The following is a 17,896-nucleotide window of genomic DNA, read 5'->3' as shown; positions in this document are numbered from 1 at the left end:
GGCTTCTCGAGAAAAGGGTATTCACTTTACTCTCCAAAGATTCCACTTTTCTAATCTCTTTTTCGACTTTCCTCTCGTCCTTTTATTCTCCCCTCGGGGTTCCCAATACTCAAATCATTTTAAACACGACTTTCAACTCCTTCTTCCCTTTTTAATACTCAAAATAATCAAAACTAACAAAACCAAAGCATATCCTATCTCTCTTTATCTGCAACAATATATAAGCCATCCTTTGTAAACAGAACTTCAGAATGAGAATGTCTCACACCTACAACATCTCATCAACTCACCAAGTTTCTTTTTCTACTTCTCACAACCTTCATAGCCACAAATACTAACTCTGCATTACATTCAATCTAACCTCAATCCAAACCACACTCTACTAAGAAATTCTTCTGGTTTATCTAGCAGGAATCACAATGTCATCATCATCTTCATCGATGCCAATGTATCCACAACCACAACTACAACCTCCTCCTTTTGATGAAGTCACACAACAATCCTACAATGGTGCATCACATTCACATCATGACTCCATTGGTCCCGTAATTGGAGTTCTTGTAGTGATAATTGTGTTGGGAATAATTGCTGTAATGATTGGAAGACTATGCTCAGGAAGAAAAATCATGGGTCATGGCCAATATGATGTAGAAAGCTGGGCAGAGAGAAAGTGTTCTACTTGTATTGATGGAAGAATTAACCTTTCAATACCTACGAGAGTCACTGAAGCCAACACCTCACTTCCTGCAACACCCATCAATACTACTCATCAACCAGAACAATCTTCTTCTCAAAACTCACCACCTAACACTTGATTTGGTTTTCTTTCCACTACTTCAAGAATAGAGTCCGACACTAACATGACATTGATCTGCGTTAGTGTCTGTGTTATGTCTGGTGTCCATGTCAATGTTCGGCTCGAGTGTTACGTATTAGTTTTGATTTTTGTTGTATTTAGTTTTCTAGTCCAATTAAATTATCTTTATGATTATGATTAAAGTTTAGTTTGGCCTAAAATACTACTAGCTGCTGCACACCACATAACATTACTAGGACATTGCTATTGACAATTATTCTGATATAACTTTAGAGAATGTGATTGCTTGCAGAATGCCAAAAGAAAGAAACAAAAGAAAATGAGAGTTAATAAATTGGTGTAGTACTTGAAAGAGAGATAAAATAAAGTATCTTGGAAGTTGGAACTTTGAAGTGTGCAAATACTGTTTGAGGAAAAAAGATGCGTGCTAAAGGAGGGAGGAGCCCACACCTCGTCTTTTGTCTTGTGTTCTGTCTAACAAAATCTGCTCTACTATCTAATCACCATAATGTTATGCAACAACTGGTCACTCATTCAGTGCTTACTTTTTGTTGCTATGTATGTTAGATCTAAGACTGTAGTAAAAGTTAATTACACTATTTAAGTTACTTACACTGGGTTGATTTATTACACTAGTTAGTAGTTTTCGTTAGTTATATCCAAGTTCATCCATTTATAATCAATGGATTTCTTGCCTCACTGAAGTTTAGTAGGGTATGTTGTTTTTTTAGAGGGTTTTGGAGCGTAGGCCTTTATTTTGATGTGCTTGATATTAGTAAAAGTAAAAATATAATATGATATATATATATATATATATATATATATATATATATATATATATATATATATATATATATATATATATATATATATATATATATATATATATATATATATATATATATATATATGTGTTATTTTTTAATTGTATTATCTCTATAATATAAAAAAAAGTTGTTGTTCTGGAAAGAACAAAAATACCCTGAATAGGGTTAAAGAAGCATTTGCAAAAATACATCATCAGTCAGCTGTAGAGAGGTTCCAAACTAAAGTTAGGTCCTCAATGGCCACAACAGCGAAAAACTCCTTCGGGGTGCTGGATATCCGAGAAGGAAGAACATTAGGGAGCTAGAATAAAAGAGTAAGAGTCCACTTGGCCCGATGAGTCAGTCGTAAGACCATGGTCCATGGAAAGCATGAGAATCTTCTGCAGCCGATCCATGTTATCTACAAATTACAAGTTACACTTGTTACTAAAAAGGGTGCTTCGAGTCCCCGTTCTCACTAAAGAGTTCTTGCCTCTTAACATGGTCGGGCACACTAATAATCGTACAAATATCAATCTGTCACTTCTTTTGCTGAGAAGGAGGCACTTCGCTAGGACCAAATTCTTTTTCATACCTGAGTCGTTGATACCAAGCACACAAATCATGTTTCATTTTGGTAAAAGAGTCGAACCAAGGGGCTTGGAGGAGAAAGAAAATCAACCCCAAATTCCAGACGTCATTCTGAGAGGTGCGAGCACGTAAAAGAGATAAAAAGAGCTCTGGTGAAGGTTTTTATGATTTACGCTCGACACATAGTTTGAACACTTTCATGTAAGCTCAAGCTCTAGGATGAATTTAAGAGGGGAAACTCTCAGGTGGTCCATCACAACCACCTTAAAAATTAGAAAATGACAAATGTATCCCTAACCAGATGAAGAGGCATTCGCATAAGGGAACTGAGCAGCCCTAAAAAGAGTTACACATCATCTATACCGTATATATCGGAAGAGTTGGTTAGTTGATGGGTTGACATCCATATTATAAACGTTGGTTATAGCCGTAATAGTGTTTAGAATGGAAAGAGTCTGTATCACTTCAACAACCACCTAATGGTATTTATTGGAGTTCGTTGGCTCGATTAATCAAAGCCTCTTTTAGGCCAGTTCATCATCTTTAAAGTGATCCCCATGACTAATCTAAGATACACATTGTACATTCCCAAATACTCCAAAATGGTTTACGATTTCAGAATGGCTAGGCTTGCGACCATTCCTCACTCGATAGAATCAAACAAAGTTACCGCCATATTCCCTCCTTCAATGGGAAACTTCTATTTCTTCCTCAATCAAGACAGGGGGATGCATCAATTTCTCAATAGGATCCTCAGCCCGCCTATTTTCCCTAAAAATAAGGCTCCTGAAGAGTCGTTAGAAGAAGCTCTTTCAAAAAAAGAGTCCCCCAACACTCGTTCCATTTCAAAATCATCAACCAGAGTAATGATCTTCGATTCAAAATCCCCACAAATAGAAGAAAGGGAATGCGACCCAAGTTTCATTCTCCTTTTCGAAGAAGAAGTGCTATCTTCTGCATCACTCTCTATGTTAATAGGGTTATCAGTCATCTTAACAATGATACAATAAATGCTTGAATGAAAAAAAACTTGAGTCTGAAGAAGGCATATTGAAGTGTCAGGTTGAAGGCGGTGAAATGAATGGAAAGACTGAAAGCTAAAGCTTTGAAGCTTTGAATGCGTGAGAATAATTACTTTACGAAAACACTCTCAGAGAAAATGGAAAGACTAAAAGGAAATAAGGGAAATTTAATCTAAAAAGGTTGCAAAAATTTCCCTAAATTTCCTTTTCCCTTATGTAGGCGAATGCAATTGGATGGATCAAATTGAAAGTAAGAAGCAAGTTCAAATCAACGGTCATATCCCACCTTGAAAACACAACCAAACTCAAGTATAATCGAGCACACAACAAGCAACATCACACCACTCTCTACCTTTTCAGGTCACACGTCAAGAGAAAAACAGCAAAATCTTTCAATGATGAAACTACATTTAATGCTCACATTCCCATTATAGTTGGACAAAACCAAAGCAACGCATGCCAGCCGACGCATGGAAAACCATTCCACAACTGCAAAAACACTCTCATGACATCCTGAATGTCTGACCAGTTTTAAAGGTAATTGTTCTAGGCCGACAAAAGGCCCACTAAGGTGAGACCCATTCATATCACCCGCTCCATTGAACCCAAAGTACAAATACAGTTAAAAGAGGGTTTCAGGTGCACAATTTCTAATCTATACTTTCACTATGATTATTTTGATCCTAAACATATTTGGGCGTTGAAGTGCTAATCATGCAGGTACCCTTTCGGCCTTTCGTACCGGAGATTAGAAGCATCGGTTCAGGATCAACGTCTCTGATTCAAGATGCATCACGAACACAACTTTTGATAGAAGAAATTGCATCACCGAATTGTTTATGAAGCTTTGTTCCATCATAGCTCCCATAATCTTTTCCATTTTTGATTTTGCAAGAGAACATTCTTTAAAAAGCAACTCACAATCAGACTTTAAAAATCTAAATTATTATATTGAAAAAACATGAAGTTTTAAGTAGAAAACATATAAGAGTTGGTAAAAAGAAGTTATAGAGGAACAATTCTCATCTCAAATATACTTTTCTAAAGATAGATTAGATTTAAATATAAAATTTTACTGTATATATAAGTTAAGATAAGGAGAAATACAACTTGTAAAAATCTTGAAAATATGTGTTTTTGGCTGCTTACAAGGTCCAAAACAAAACACTTAGAGTAAAGCGAAGGAAATGAACGCAAGATACAAGTGCTTCTCATTTTGGCATAAATTTGACAATTTTGTCTCTTGAGGCATCACCCATAATTAAGATCAATTAGACAATTGTTTGTATATCACGCCACACCCTTCGTAGATGATTTTAAATGTTCCTACTATATAAGAGAGAAAATATATTATTTTCAAGCATTCAAATCCACTCTCATACATTATTTATTATTCTCTCACTAATTTAAATGTTGAAGTGTTAATCATGCAAGTCAACTATCAGTTATCATTTTCAATTCTAAACTGAACAGTATATATGTAGTACAGTTTACAAGTTTTGAAGACGTCTGTGTGAGAAAAAAAAGTTACCATTTCAATCATCGTTAGAAATAGCTGCACAATTATGAAGAGAAGGGTTGTTTATAAATCATATTGTCATTTTGTGAGCTTTAGAAAATACAGGAGTACAAATAATGGGAGTGTAAGGAAAATTTATTGATCCAAAAAAACATTTCGTGCGAGCAATTAAACAGTGTAACTTTAACTCCGAATAAAGAAAATGTGTAAATTCAAATTGGGAAGTGTAACTAGGCAGTGACATATCTAAGAATCTACTATCTACTATCTATCTACTATCTATTCATTAATAATAGATTGACCAAATTGCCTAAATTACCCTTTCACCAAAATTTATTTGCACTAATAAAAGGTCATTTTTGTAACTAACAAATTAAGTATTCACTCTTTCAACTTTATTGAATGGATGCCCCAAGTGTTAGCTTTTCATTGGTCCGAATTAAATAACATTTTCCCTACAACTTTATTGCATGAATGATGACATCACATGTAAGCCATGGATGATGGAAGTCATATTTAAATTTCTTTTACATTTCATTTTCCTACACTTTCTTACTTTCATTTTAATTTTTCTTAATTTATTTATTATCACAAAAAATATTAATAATCTATTTTTAAATTTTAATCTTACTAAAAATTTCAAATTTCTTTCGCATTTCATTTTTCCATACTTTCATTTTAATTTTTCAACATTTATCTATTATCGCAAAAAATATTAATAATCGATCATTTAATTATTATTCCCAAAAATATTTAATTATCAACTCAATATTTAATTTTTTTAATCGATCATTACACATTTTCTCTATCTTAATTAAAATTTCAAATTTCTTTCGCATTTCATTTTTCCATACTTTCATTTTAATTTTTCAACATTTATCTATTATCGCAAAAAATATTAATAATCGATCATTTAATTATTATTCCCAAAAATATTTAATTATCAACTCAATATTTAATTTTTTTAATCGATCATTACACATTTTCTCTATCTTAATTAAAATTTCAAATTTCTCTATCTTAATCGATCATCACACTTTCTTACTTTCATTTTAATTTTTTCTCTATTTATTTATTTATTTATTATCTCACGGGTCACTATCAACATAATGTCTATTTTATTTTAATCAATCATTGTCTTTATTTGAGAGATAATATCTTTATTTTTATTTTTTTCTCCATCTCAAGATTTTTTATCATTATTTAATACAATTAAATTTCCATGATTATTGTTTATTTTACATTTGTTTTTAAATATATTTTATATCGCATCAAATTATTTTTTTATTTCATCTACTATCTACTATCTACTATCTACTATCTATTCATTAATAATAGATTGACCAAATTGCCTAAATTACCCTTTCACCAAAATTTATTTGCACTAATAAAAGGTCATTTTTGTAACTAACAAATTAAGTATTCACTCTTTCAACTTTATTGAATGGATGCCCCAAGTGTTAGCTTTTCATTGGTCCGAATTAAATAACATTTTCCCTACAACTTTATTGCATGAATGATGACATCACATGTAAGCCATGGATGATGGAAGTCATATTTAAATTTCTTTTACATTTCATTTTCCCACACTTTCTTACTTTCATTTTAATTTTTCTTAATTTATTTATTATCACAAAAAATATTAATAATCTATTTTTAAATTTTAATCTTACTAAAAATTTCAAATTTCTTTCGCATTTCATTTTTCCATACTTTCATTTTAATTTTTCAAATTTTATCTATTATCGCAAAAAATATTAATAATCGATCATTTAATTATTATTCCCAAAAATATTTAATTATCAACTCAATATTTAATTTTTTTAATTGATCATTACACATTTTCTCTATCTTAATTAAAATTTCAAATTTCTTTCGCATTTCATTTTTCCATACTTTCATTTTAATTTTTCAACATTTATCTATTATCGCAAAAAATATTAATAATCGATCATTTAATTATTATTCCCAAAAATATTTAATTATCAACTCAATATTTAATTTTTTTAATCGATCATTACACATTTTCTCTATCTTAATTAAAATTTCAAATATCTCTATCTTAATCGATCATCACACTTTCTTACTTTCATTTTAATTTTTTCTCTATTTACTTATTTATTATCTCACGGGTCACTATCAACATAATGTCTATTTTATTTTAATCAATCATTGTCTTTATTTGAGAGATAATATCTTTATTTTTATTTTTTTCTCCATCTCAAGATTTTTTATCATTATTTAATACAATTAAATTTCCATGATTATTGTTTATTTTACATTTGTTTTTAAATATATTTTATATCGCATCAAATTATTTTTTTATTTCACGGGTCATTATCAATATAGTAGCTATTTTATTTTAATCAACAATTACTATTAATTGAGAGATAATTTTTATTTTTAAATGTTAATATTTCATTTTTATTATCTCCATCTTATAGTATTTTTTTATATGATTATTTAATATAACTGAATTTATATGATCATTTTTCATTTATAATTAAACCATAGTGGAGTATATCATTTTCTTTTAATTGTTGTTGGACCGTCAATTATTAAATTACCAGACCCAATTTTGCTATCGTGTTCTTAACCTATCTTAAACATTTTTTTGTGGATCATTGTTTTCTATATAATTATTGTTAAATTTACAATTAAGTAAATTATTTCATATTTTTCATTTATATTTAAAATTTTACATTTGCATTTGTTAAAATTTTATTTTTTCTCCAACTCACATGTCCTTTTTTATATGGTTCTTTATTACACACAAAATTAGCACATGAATAAGATAATAATGTTTAATCTTAAGGGTCAATTTCAATACAATGCCTATTTTATTTTAAACAATAATGACTTTTATTTGAAAACTAAAGTATTTATTTTCAAATTTCAAAATAATTTCTATGGATATTAGGTTTTCAAAGAATTGGGAGTATAACAGAGCAATCAATAAAACTCTAACTCTATTCAAATAAAACAATTTCTTTTAATTATGCATATTGCTTATAATTCCTTTTATTTATATTATTCATATCATTACAAAAATACTACACCGGAAAAAAAATCACCCGTGCGGAAGCACGGGTCTCTGACTAGTTTAAGATATAATTTGTATAAAAATCACTTTATTTTACTGTAATATATGAGAAATACTATTCTGAAATGAGGTGAATTGTAAGAGTTTACAGTAGCAGCAAAAGCATGTTGTTTTCTTTTGTGAAACGATGGATAGGTACAGAAGAGAATCATTCGCGCATGGAAGAGAAGAAGTTAGGCATGAGATGAGATGAATCTGTGTGTGTGGGCCCTTGCTATAACAGTCTGCGTTTAGAAACAAACGTTGGACCACTCATCAAACATAGACAGACAAAAGAGGAATCGAATCAAATCAAAACATTTCAATTTCATCTTCAGTACAACCTTACATCATCACATATTCCATTTCCTAGGTGAGAAAGAGGAAAATTACCGCACTCTATTCCATTCAAATTATTTCATTTCAAAACTGGTTGCTTTTAGAGTTTTTGATTGGAATATCTCCAAAACCATTTTTTTCTTCAAAATATCCTACTTTAAATTTATTTTTCTAAATAAAATAATACTTCCATGGATACAACCTAAATCCATATTTTTAATACAATCAAAAGAGAAAATTCAAATTTATTTAAAATTTAATTTTGTTTTTAATTTTACTGTCAGTGTACAGTCTTTAAACTCTAAAAAAAAAATCATTTTCAATATTGAATGGAGTGTGATGGCCTTTGGACATTTGTCTATTGTCCAACTTTTTTCTTTCATTTTTTATTATTTAAAGTTTTAATTAATACATTGACATTAATAAGATATTTAAAAAAGTAAATAAATACTTTTTTTAGAAATTTCTTTTAAAAACTGTATATAATTTTTATTCCACTGTAATATCATATTTAACATTGAAGGATATTACCATATTTAAGAAGGAAGGTAAAAAAAATTAAAATTTCATTTTTCATACATAATCCCAGAAAATTTCTTTACCCACCTCCTAACCTTCTTACCCACCTCTGACGAAATTACTAAAATACCCCTTATTTCGGAAATACATTTCCGAAAACGTACTTTTATTTAAAAAAAAGGTGTTTTCAGAAATGCACTTCCGAAAACACGAAAAAAAGGTGTTTTCGGAGATGCATTTCCGAAAACACCCCTTTTTTGAGTTTTCGGAGATGCATTTTCGAAAACACATTTTTTTTGGGAGAGGGAGGTGTTTTCGGAGATGCATATCTGAAATATTCCAAGACCAAATTGGTCTTGGAATGTTTCGGATATACACTTCCGAAATAATACAATAATTATTCAAAAATTAAAATCAAGGTGAATCAATACAATTAATAGATATAAAATGAAAGTGAATCAATAAAATGAAGGTAAATCAATAAAATTAAGGTGAATCAAAATTTTCTAAACAATTTTAAAGTTAAAAATTATTTTATTAACTTATATAAATCAAGATTCTTACTTAAATTTTTATTAATATTAATAAATAATAAACGTTATATTGAAATAAAAAAAAATTCTGACCTTCAATCAAATTTTGTTATTTTTATTTAAATAAACTTATATTATATATACTTTATATACACTATAAAAATTGTTATATTTTTAAATAGTGCGTTAAAATATAAAAACTATATAAACAGTAAATATAAAAACAAACAAGGATTAATGATTAATCCAAAAATATTATATAAAGTGAACAATGAAATTGATAATATTTTGTAATCATTTTTAAACATTTTAAAAAATATTATATATATTTTTTAGGTTTACATATTTGTGTGCTTATTATTCATTATTTATGCACATTTTGAGCATTATTTTTTATTCTATTTAAAATTGAAACAATTTTATTATTTATTTTAATTAATTGAATATGATTTTTTTAAAGAAAATAAAAACGTGAGTTTTGTTTTAAAATAAGAATATGTTATTTTTTTATAAAGATTAACAATTATTATAAATAAAAAATTATAACTTATTTGTAAGTGAAATTATTTTAATTTTTTTAATTAAAATTATTTTAAATTTGAAAATTTGAATTAGGATAGAAATATATAATAACTATTATTCATAACTCATAAATTATATTAAAATATATAATTATTATTATTTATTACTCATAAATTATATCAAATTTATGATATGTGAATTAATTAATATCCTAAAATTAATTTTTGGGATTTTTTAAGATTTTTTTTGTTGTTTCGGAGATGCATCTCCGAATTAGTCAAAATCCCAATTTTTGGGATTTTTTCAGAAATGCACTTCCGAAGTCTGGAAAAATTTTGAAAAAAAAAATATTTCGAAAATGCATTTCCAAAGCGGGGTAAAATGGGTTTTTCGCTGGGGGTGACCCCTATAGGGAGGTGGGTAAAGAAATTTTCTAATCCCAAGGATGATAAGTGCATGTAGAGAATGATTTAGATATAAGTTAAAGGTTTGAAAGTCATAAAAGAGAATTTTTAGACAGATGAGTTGATGGTCCACTTGGTTTCTTTGTTGTCGTTTAATAGGTATTTAAGAAGCATATTAGTTTTAAATTGACATAAATTTTTTATATTTATCTCATATTATGCTGTAATCGGTTGTTATTTCCTTCGTCTCATAATAAGTGTTTTATTTATATTTATTCTATATCTCAAAATAAATATATTTTTAACATATTAATACAACATTTATTTATTTTTTCACAATTATACCTCTATTTATTAACTTTCACGCTTTTCGACTACTCCACTATCTATAATAAATAAGAGTATTTTAATAAATGACAACAATTTTATCATTAAAACCAACACATATAATCATTTTCTTAAGAACTGCACAGAACTCAAATAAGATACTTATTATGAGAAGGAGGAAAAGAATTCCTAAAAGAATAGAGATTTGCGAATCTTCCTCAATTTTCGTTAAGAAAATATCGATATGTATGAAAAATTGCCATATTCTTATTGACATATCCTACAAGATTCTTACTTAATGTTTTAAAGACCAGTCTGCTAATTCTAAGAATATATTATTGAATTTCATTTTACTGAGCTCAAGTTTCTTATAGATTGACAGGGGCATTAAGCTCATATTTGCCCCTAAATCACATAAAGTGTTGGGTGAGAATATGGATAAAAAACGGTCTAGAGAGAGGTAAATAGACCTTTTAAAAATATAATTTGTTAAAAATAATTTGAAAAACTTTATGAGAGTTTCAAAACAAAAGTGATTTTACATGTCGAAGAGGAACTTTAACATAAAATAAATTATGCTTATAGATTGGAATTGGTATGTAATGAATTAAGTCGTTCATAACACAATCAATATTAGGATCTCAAATTCAACCAAATATGCAAACAACTAAATTGTATTGAGTACTTGTTAAAATTACATGCAATGTGTTTAACTACACTAATACTATACATATTCTACAACCACAATTTTCATTTTAATCTATGACAAGAAAAAATTGAATTTTCAATTCTAACGAAACCTTCACTTATACAAGAAATCGCTACCTCATGGCACGCAATTTTTAGAAAGCAATGAAAAACAACCTAATCATGCAATTAATTACGAATATTTAAAAGAAAGGGGGGGGGGGAGAGAGAGAGAGAGAGAGAGAGAGAGAGAGAGAGAGAGAGAGAGAGAGAGAGAGAGAGAGAGAGAGAGAGAGAGAGAGAGAGAGAGAGAGAGAGAGAGAGAGAGAGAAGATAGTACACCCGAATTTGTACCTGTTTGCGCGTTCGCCATAGCTTTGTGCCTGCTATAGTCTCCAATGGTTTCCCATTGGAAATTTATTAGTTTTCCAATAATATTTATGAAAAAATTACAAGAGTTTTGTACAATCACTATGTCCAATTAAACACTGAAAATATAAAATCTTCTTTTTGGATCTTTGACTTGTACCTAGTTTACAAACTTAACTCTTTGCAAAACCTTCACACGGAATCGCCTCTAATCTTCCATCCCCAACAACCTGCTCCGAAGTCTCCGTTCTGCAGCCACTTTACTCGATCCCTCCAGTATGTTGAGTGTTGGTCTGTCCAAAGATTGAGAATAACTCCTACCATATCTAAAGGCTTTCACACAACACTATCAAGGTCAACTTGGAGAGAATAACCTCCATCCTTTCCACCGAAATTGTCAAAATCAGCCACAACACCACATATCTTGCGAACCTATGAAATCTTAACCAAATCTTCAATGAATCGTTAAATTCAAAACAAATCGCCTCAACAATCACTAATCTTCAAAAATGAGATTCATATCCATACAACAATAGAGTAGGAATGAGGTATAAGATGAAAGAAATCATTTTCAAGTGTTTACAAAAGATCCAAAACTCTTTTGAAAATATGAAAGAACAAGTGGCTTTTTGAGTTTTCAAATAAAAATTGGAAATGTATGTTTTCTAACATTGTGAAGGTTTTGAGAGAAAAAATGATTTTATAGGTGTTTACCAGTGTTTTTGTTAACCAATCACGAGTTTATAAAGAAAGTGAGATTAACTCGAAAAATCTCCAAAGCAATTTGTGCAAATAATTTGTGTGAACACATGTGTGTGAATTGGATGCAGTTGCCATTTTCACGAATAACAACGTAGTCAAAAACTTTAAATGAAGTTGACTTACAATAAATGACAAGGTAAAATACAGTAAATTACATTAAACAAGGGTAAAAGGGAAAAGCAGGAAAAAATGTTGCATTAAGGAAGCAAGAAAGCAATGAAAAGACTGGACGCAGACACATACATGTTTCTCACACACCGTTTCAGTCGTTGGCTTGGGTACTCCAGTGGTATGGAGAGTACGTGTGAAATTTTGTGACCTTTGTTATAATGTATGAGTATGCTATTTATTCTATTTACAAAATAACCATTGACAAAGGTTTAACCCATTATGGGACCATTATGCTTCAATCCACATTTAGTCTTCAAGTTCCCACTAATATGCTTACGTGTCAGCCACAATTCTCCTTGTTTAGAGCCCATATTGAGTTTTAACCATTTCAAACTTCCATACGAACTTCTGAGAATGACCGTCCAACGCGTTTTTGAAGTTGCTTGCAAAGGTCTTTTGAACTTGTAAAAATACTAAGTCTTTAACTTTCGTGGCTCAGTCGACTAGTATGTTGGCTGTAGATAGGGTCCTGTCGATTGTCTTTTTCAAGATTCTGGACATGTTTTCGGATGATCCTAATCTTGTGGACCTGTTACTGAGATTCCTCCACACCACGTTCACCTTCGTCGACACCTTGATTGATGTAGAAAGGGTTATGTCGACTACCCTTCTTGAGATTATGGACATGTTTCCAGATGATCATGATCTTGTGGATCCGTTCCTGAGATTCCTCCAAACCATTTTCCCCTTTGCAAAACCTTAATTGATGCTCTGTCAATGCTTTGTCACCACTATTCTTTAAAACACTTCATTAACGAAAACATTTCATTAATGTCTTCTAACAACTAATGTGTTCTCATTTTGACATTCTCCGTTGACTTTCTTCTTGCTAAAAATCCAAGTGTAACATATGCCCCCTAAAAAGTGTCGCCTTCGACAAACATTTGAGGGGGGAGAGGTGAGGCACTTTTTGTAACCGCTTTTTCACTATTTCTCACGTTCTGCATACGTTATTTCAGCCTCTCTTTCTGTCAGTCATCATGACTAACTTTTTACTAAAATGTCACGTCTCAAAACGTGCAACCGAAAATCCATCATTACCCTCTCTTTTCAAGGGCATTAAATAGCCATTAACAACAAAATTAAAATTTTACTTTTTAATTTTGTTAACACTACTTTCTACAACTCGAGGTCATTCATTGGTTGTGAACACACCACTTGTCCACAATATTGGGAAAAGACGTTTCACCACCTTTTTCTCTTTCTATTTAAACTATTTTCTTCTCCCACTTTCGTTTTCTTCCTTCCATCTTCCATTACTGACATCACGTTTTCCTTCTCAGGTCATCTCCCAAGGATTATCAAGAAGCCTAACTTCTTAGAAGAGTTCTTTCCTAGCTTCCATGGGTGGGAACCTGTGGTTTTCTGTGATCAGTTTTTCAATTTTTAGTTCCTAGAAAACAAGGCATATTTCTCCCCTTCTCCATTTGAAAATCTTGATTCAGCCTATATAAAATTGTTAAATAGGGTGGAGAGAAAGAGGAAGTTCGCATGACAGGCGTAGGGAATCTATAACCTTGTTAAACTCTCAAGGGTAGAAATCAAATATAACCTTGCCATGTTTCTTGTTGCTTCGTGCTTTTGGGAGGCAGCCACAAACATTTTTCATCACCCTTGTGTGATGATTACTCCCACTCTATTCGACCAACTGGAAACTATTACGAGCCATCACGTCCTACGAGGACTAAACCAGATTTTGAGTTCTCCAATAGAGCTCTCGATGCTTTTATCGAGGACCACTGCGGTTCAATTGAGACTTTCGATGCTTTTGAGCTTATAACATTCTTAAACTACTGGCTGAGTCGCTACGTCCTCTGCCTTTGCGAAGATCCAATCATGATGACTTTCGTACCTTTGACATGAGTAGGAGAAGTATTTTGAAGGAGAGAGCATTCACCCTTGCTGATAAGGATTACTCTGAGATTCATAAATTGTTGAAAAAACATAGGTTATCTTATTTCAAGAGGATGATTCAGAGTGTTTCTTCTTACCTCATTCAAGAGTTTTATGCTAATGCATTTATTCAAGTTTTAAAACCTACAACCTTTGTGTCCTAGAGTACAAGAAAGTAAGTGAAGTATGATGGTAACACTGTGAACAAGCATTTGAGCTCAAATTTAAGGGACCTCAATGTTAGCTGGGTAGAGCAAGGGCGACAATGTGAATAATCTGGATCTATGAGGAGATATTGGGACTGATTGTGCAATCGGGTAAGGATTTCATTGTTACTTTTCAAATGTTAGCTGGGTAAAGCATGGGCGACAATAAGAATATTCTGGATCTATGATGAAATATTGGGACTGATTGTGCAATCGGGTAAGGCTTTTATTTTTAATTTTCAATATTTTTTTTTGGTTTTTCACTGCGGGTTTAGTCTGGTTCGGGGGTCAGTTCTGGCATCAAGTGGTTCCAACTTCCAACCCCTCCCGATCGCAATTACGGGGGGTAGAATCACGAATTAAGGGGGATCGAATCATAGTTCTCCATTCCAAGTCTAGTGTCAATCACCACTAGACCAACTAACGATTGCTATTTTCAAAAATATATTCTTTGAACTTTAATCTTCCTAAAAAAAAGTTTATTTGCATTAATGACTTCTTTCAATTAAGATCCACTAACGTAAATTGACGTGTTAAGTTACTTGAATGCTGATTAGGCTGATTACTTGATGCATGGTGGGTTGCCATCATGACAATACCTTACATTTTTTTTATACAAAAGTGAAAATTGAAATTAAAAAGAAAGAATTATTATAACCATCATCTTCTTCAAATAAATCCAGGATTTAGTCACAAAATACATTAAAGACATATTTTTCAATTAACTTTTTGATTTTTCATTCTCTAAAAGGTCAGGGTAACACATTTGTCTAAAACATTTTTGTGGAACAACTAATAGACTCTGCAAATAGTTCTCTTCCAATAAAAATGTATCTTTAAACTTTAGTGGCATTATGTGCGCCTTTGCCAAACTATGTAGAAAAACTCTTCTAGAGACTCGTTCCCTTAATTGATCTAAACCTAAAAATCCATTTCAATAATGATACTTTAGACTTATAAGTATGAAAATATTTCATATAACCGAGTCATACTTTCCAGCATCTTTTATGGTAAAGTAACAGAATAAGATTGAAATTCTAAGCCTAATACACTTATTAATTTGCTAGTTATGGTTGAACCAGGTTTATATAAACCCCTTCAACTAGAATTCATCATCAACGAATCATAGGAGCAAAACCACAAATTAATTAAAGATGCAGCAGAATCATGTGTCTAGAGTTTTCATGCAAGGATTTATCTTCCTTGTGATTGCTTTATTGGCTGCAGGATCAGGAAGCAAGGCCAAGACCAGAAGAAGCATCTTGGTTGGAGACTCCGAAGGTTGGCGCGCTGGCACGAATTACACTCAATGGGCCGTCAAAAATAGTCCATTCCACATAAATGACACATTAGGTATGTCACACTGACATTTCAGTTCAAATTCATTTATCTGTGTATCCGTGATCTTGTGTATATGTGTCTGTGTCAGTATAAATGAAAGATTGATTGGTTTTGGTTTGTAAATTCATGAATGCAGTGTTCAAGTTTCCTCCACGGGGCAATTCGACCATTGTTCCGAGTGTTTACTTACTACCAAACATGTGGAGTTACATGACATGTGAATTTAGAGGAGCAAAGTTGCTAGGGAGTGCAGTTCAAGGAGTTGGAGAGGGCTTAAAGATTGAGCTGAATCAGTTGAAGCCTTACTACTTTGCTTCTGCTGAAGGGAATGCCTATGATTGTATTGCTGGACTCACCAAGTTCATTGCTGTTCCATCTACACGTTCCTTTTAATTTAGCCCAATGTGTTTCACACCCTCATGCCATGGTCTAATTAAATCAAGTTATTTCCTTTTAACATAGTTGAATTCAAAATATACAAATAAAATGGATGGTGTGAATCTGTTTTTCTTTCATGTAATACCAAAATAAAACCTTGTTTTTTGAGTTGATTTGTGCGACATAGATAAACATGATGTTGTATTTTTGCTTATGTTAATGTTTTAGCTTTTAAATAAAACATGAGTGGGTGAGTATCATTTGTTTAGGGCCAGTCCAAATTGAGAAGGCTTACTTGTTGTTCAGCTTTTGATAATTTTAGTATGTTTTGTAATTGTTTGAAATCTTGAAAAATTCGGTAGTTCATATTTAATAAGAAAAAAAGGAAAAATTCGGAAGTTCATATGCAATAGACAAAAAAAACTTGTAGATTTTTGAAAAATCCAATAAATTTCAAAAATCAGGTAAAAATTCGTAGATTCTCTAAACTTTTGATAAAAACTTATAGATCTTCTCCAAAACTCCGATAATATATTTGAAAAGTCCGATAGTTTAAATTTGGAAAAAAAATGATTTTACATATTTTTAAAAAAAATTAAAACTCATAGATTTTTGAAAAATTCAATAAAAACTTTGAAATTTCTCAAAAAAATGATAAGCCTATAATTTCCTCAAAAAATCGATAAAAACTCATGGAATTTCTTAAAAACTTGGTAATTTTTTTTAAAAAAATATAATAATCCATAAAATACAATATTTATTAAAAATCACAAAAAATATTACTTTAAAAACACTGCAATTAGGAGGGTGTCATATTTAAGTGAGGCATGGCGAGACAAAATCTGCTTGTTACATATTACAGACCCATATACGATATAGTGGGCTATTATTATCTTATCCTTTTCAAGAGTCACTTAGCTCTCACATCCACTTCTACACACCAACCCCCAACCCCAAATTAGGAAAGACGAGGTCATTGTGTTTTGTATTTAGAAAAGACTAATTTTGTTAACCAAAGCGTTTTATGTATATAAACTAAATATGCAGAATACTTAATCATTGTCATCTTAAAATAAAAATATTGTAAACTATATATTTTTACTGAATATGTGGAAAACTTAGACACAGACAAACGTAGAACTTTAAAAAAATTATTATGAATGTTTCAAAGTTATTATAATTATTATGCCTTTTTTAATAATAACTTCGACATATTTTTCACATATTTACATAGTATCTGTATTTTCCAAATTATTAAATTTTACAGTTATTTATGATAAACATGTAGGAAAAATACAAACCGAAAAGAAAAAAATGTCTCCATTTTCAACAAGGGCCAATAAAATCACCCAAGAAATCGAACATATACATATTCCCTCAAGTATTAGTCAAGTAAAGGAGAAATGATTTTTTTATAATCTACCAAGAAATGAGACATATGCACAGTCTCTAAAGCATGAGTAGTGTATGGGAAAAATGCTTTTTTAAGACCTACCCATAAACCATATATGTACACAGTCCCCTCAAGCATGAGTCGTCCAAAAGTGAAAAAAAAATTCGAGACCGATCAACGATTATCTGGCGTGCCTTAACAAATGCTCTTTTTTT

General features: G+C 30.7%; 2 protein-coding genes across 2 annotated transcripts; both read left to right on the top strand.

Moving 5' to 3' along the window:
* Window positions 1–419: 419 nt before the first annotated feature.
* On the top strand, window positions 420–815 carry LOC131657828 (uncharacterized). The gene has a single exon (XM_058927186.1). The coding sequence runs from the start codon at window positions 420–422 to the stop codon at window positions 813–815; it is 396 nt and encodes a 131-aa protein (XP_058783169.1).
* Window positions 816–15,577: 14,762 nt separating this feature from the next.
* LOC131655340 (uncharacterized) lies at window positions 15,578–16,618 on the top strand. The gene is made up of 2 exons (XM_058925224.1): window positions 15,578–15,922; window positions 16,047–16,618. The coding sequence occupies exons 1-2, from the start codon at window positions 15,724–15,726 to the stop codon at window positions 16,301–16,303; spliced, it is 456 nt and encodes a 151-aa protein (XP_058781207.1). The 5' UTR covers window positions 15,578–15,723; the 3' UTR covers window positions 16,304–16,618.
* The last annotated feature ends 1,278 nt before the right edge of the window (window positions 16,619–17,896 follow it).

This window comes from Vicia villosa, linkage group LG3 (genome assembly GCF_029867415.1).
Source record: "Vicia villosa cultivar HV-30 ecotype Madison, WI linkage group LG3, Vvil1.0, whole genome shotgun sequence".
NCBI classification, from domain to species: domain Eukaryota; kingdom Viridiplantae; phylum Streptophyta; class Magnoliopsida; order Fabales; family Fabaceae; genus Vicia; species Vicia villosa.
This window is presented reverse-complemented; position numbering and strand designations above follow the sequence as displayed.

Coding starts and splice junctions, on each gene's coding strand:
- LOC131657828 (XM_058927186.1), top strand. CDS start 420: ATGTCATCATCATCTTCATCGATGCCAATGTATCCACAACCACAACTA.
- LOC131655340 (XM_058925224.1), top strand. CDS start 15,724: ATGCAGCAGAATCATGTGTCTAGAGTTTTCATGCAAGGATTTATCTTC. Junction 15,923..16,046: donor CCACATAAATGACACATTAG/GTATGTCACACT, acceptor TCATGAATGCAG/TGTTCAAGTTTCCTCCACGG.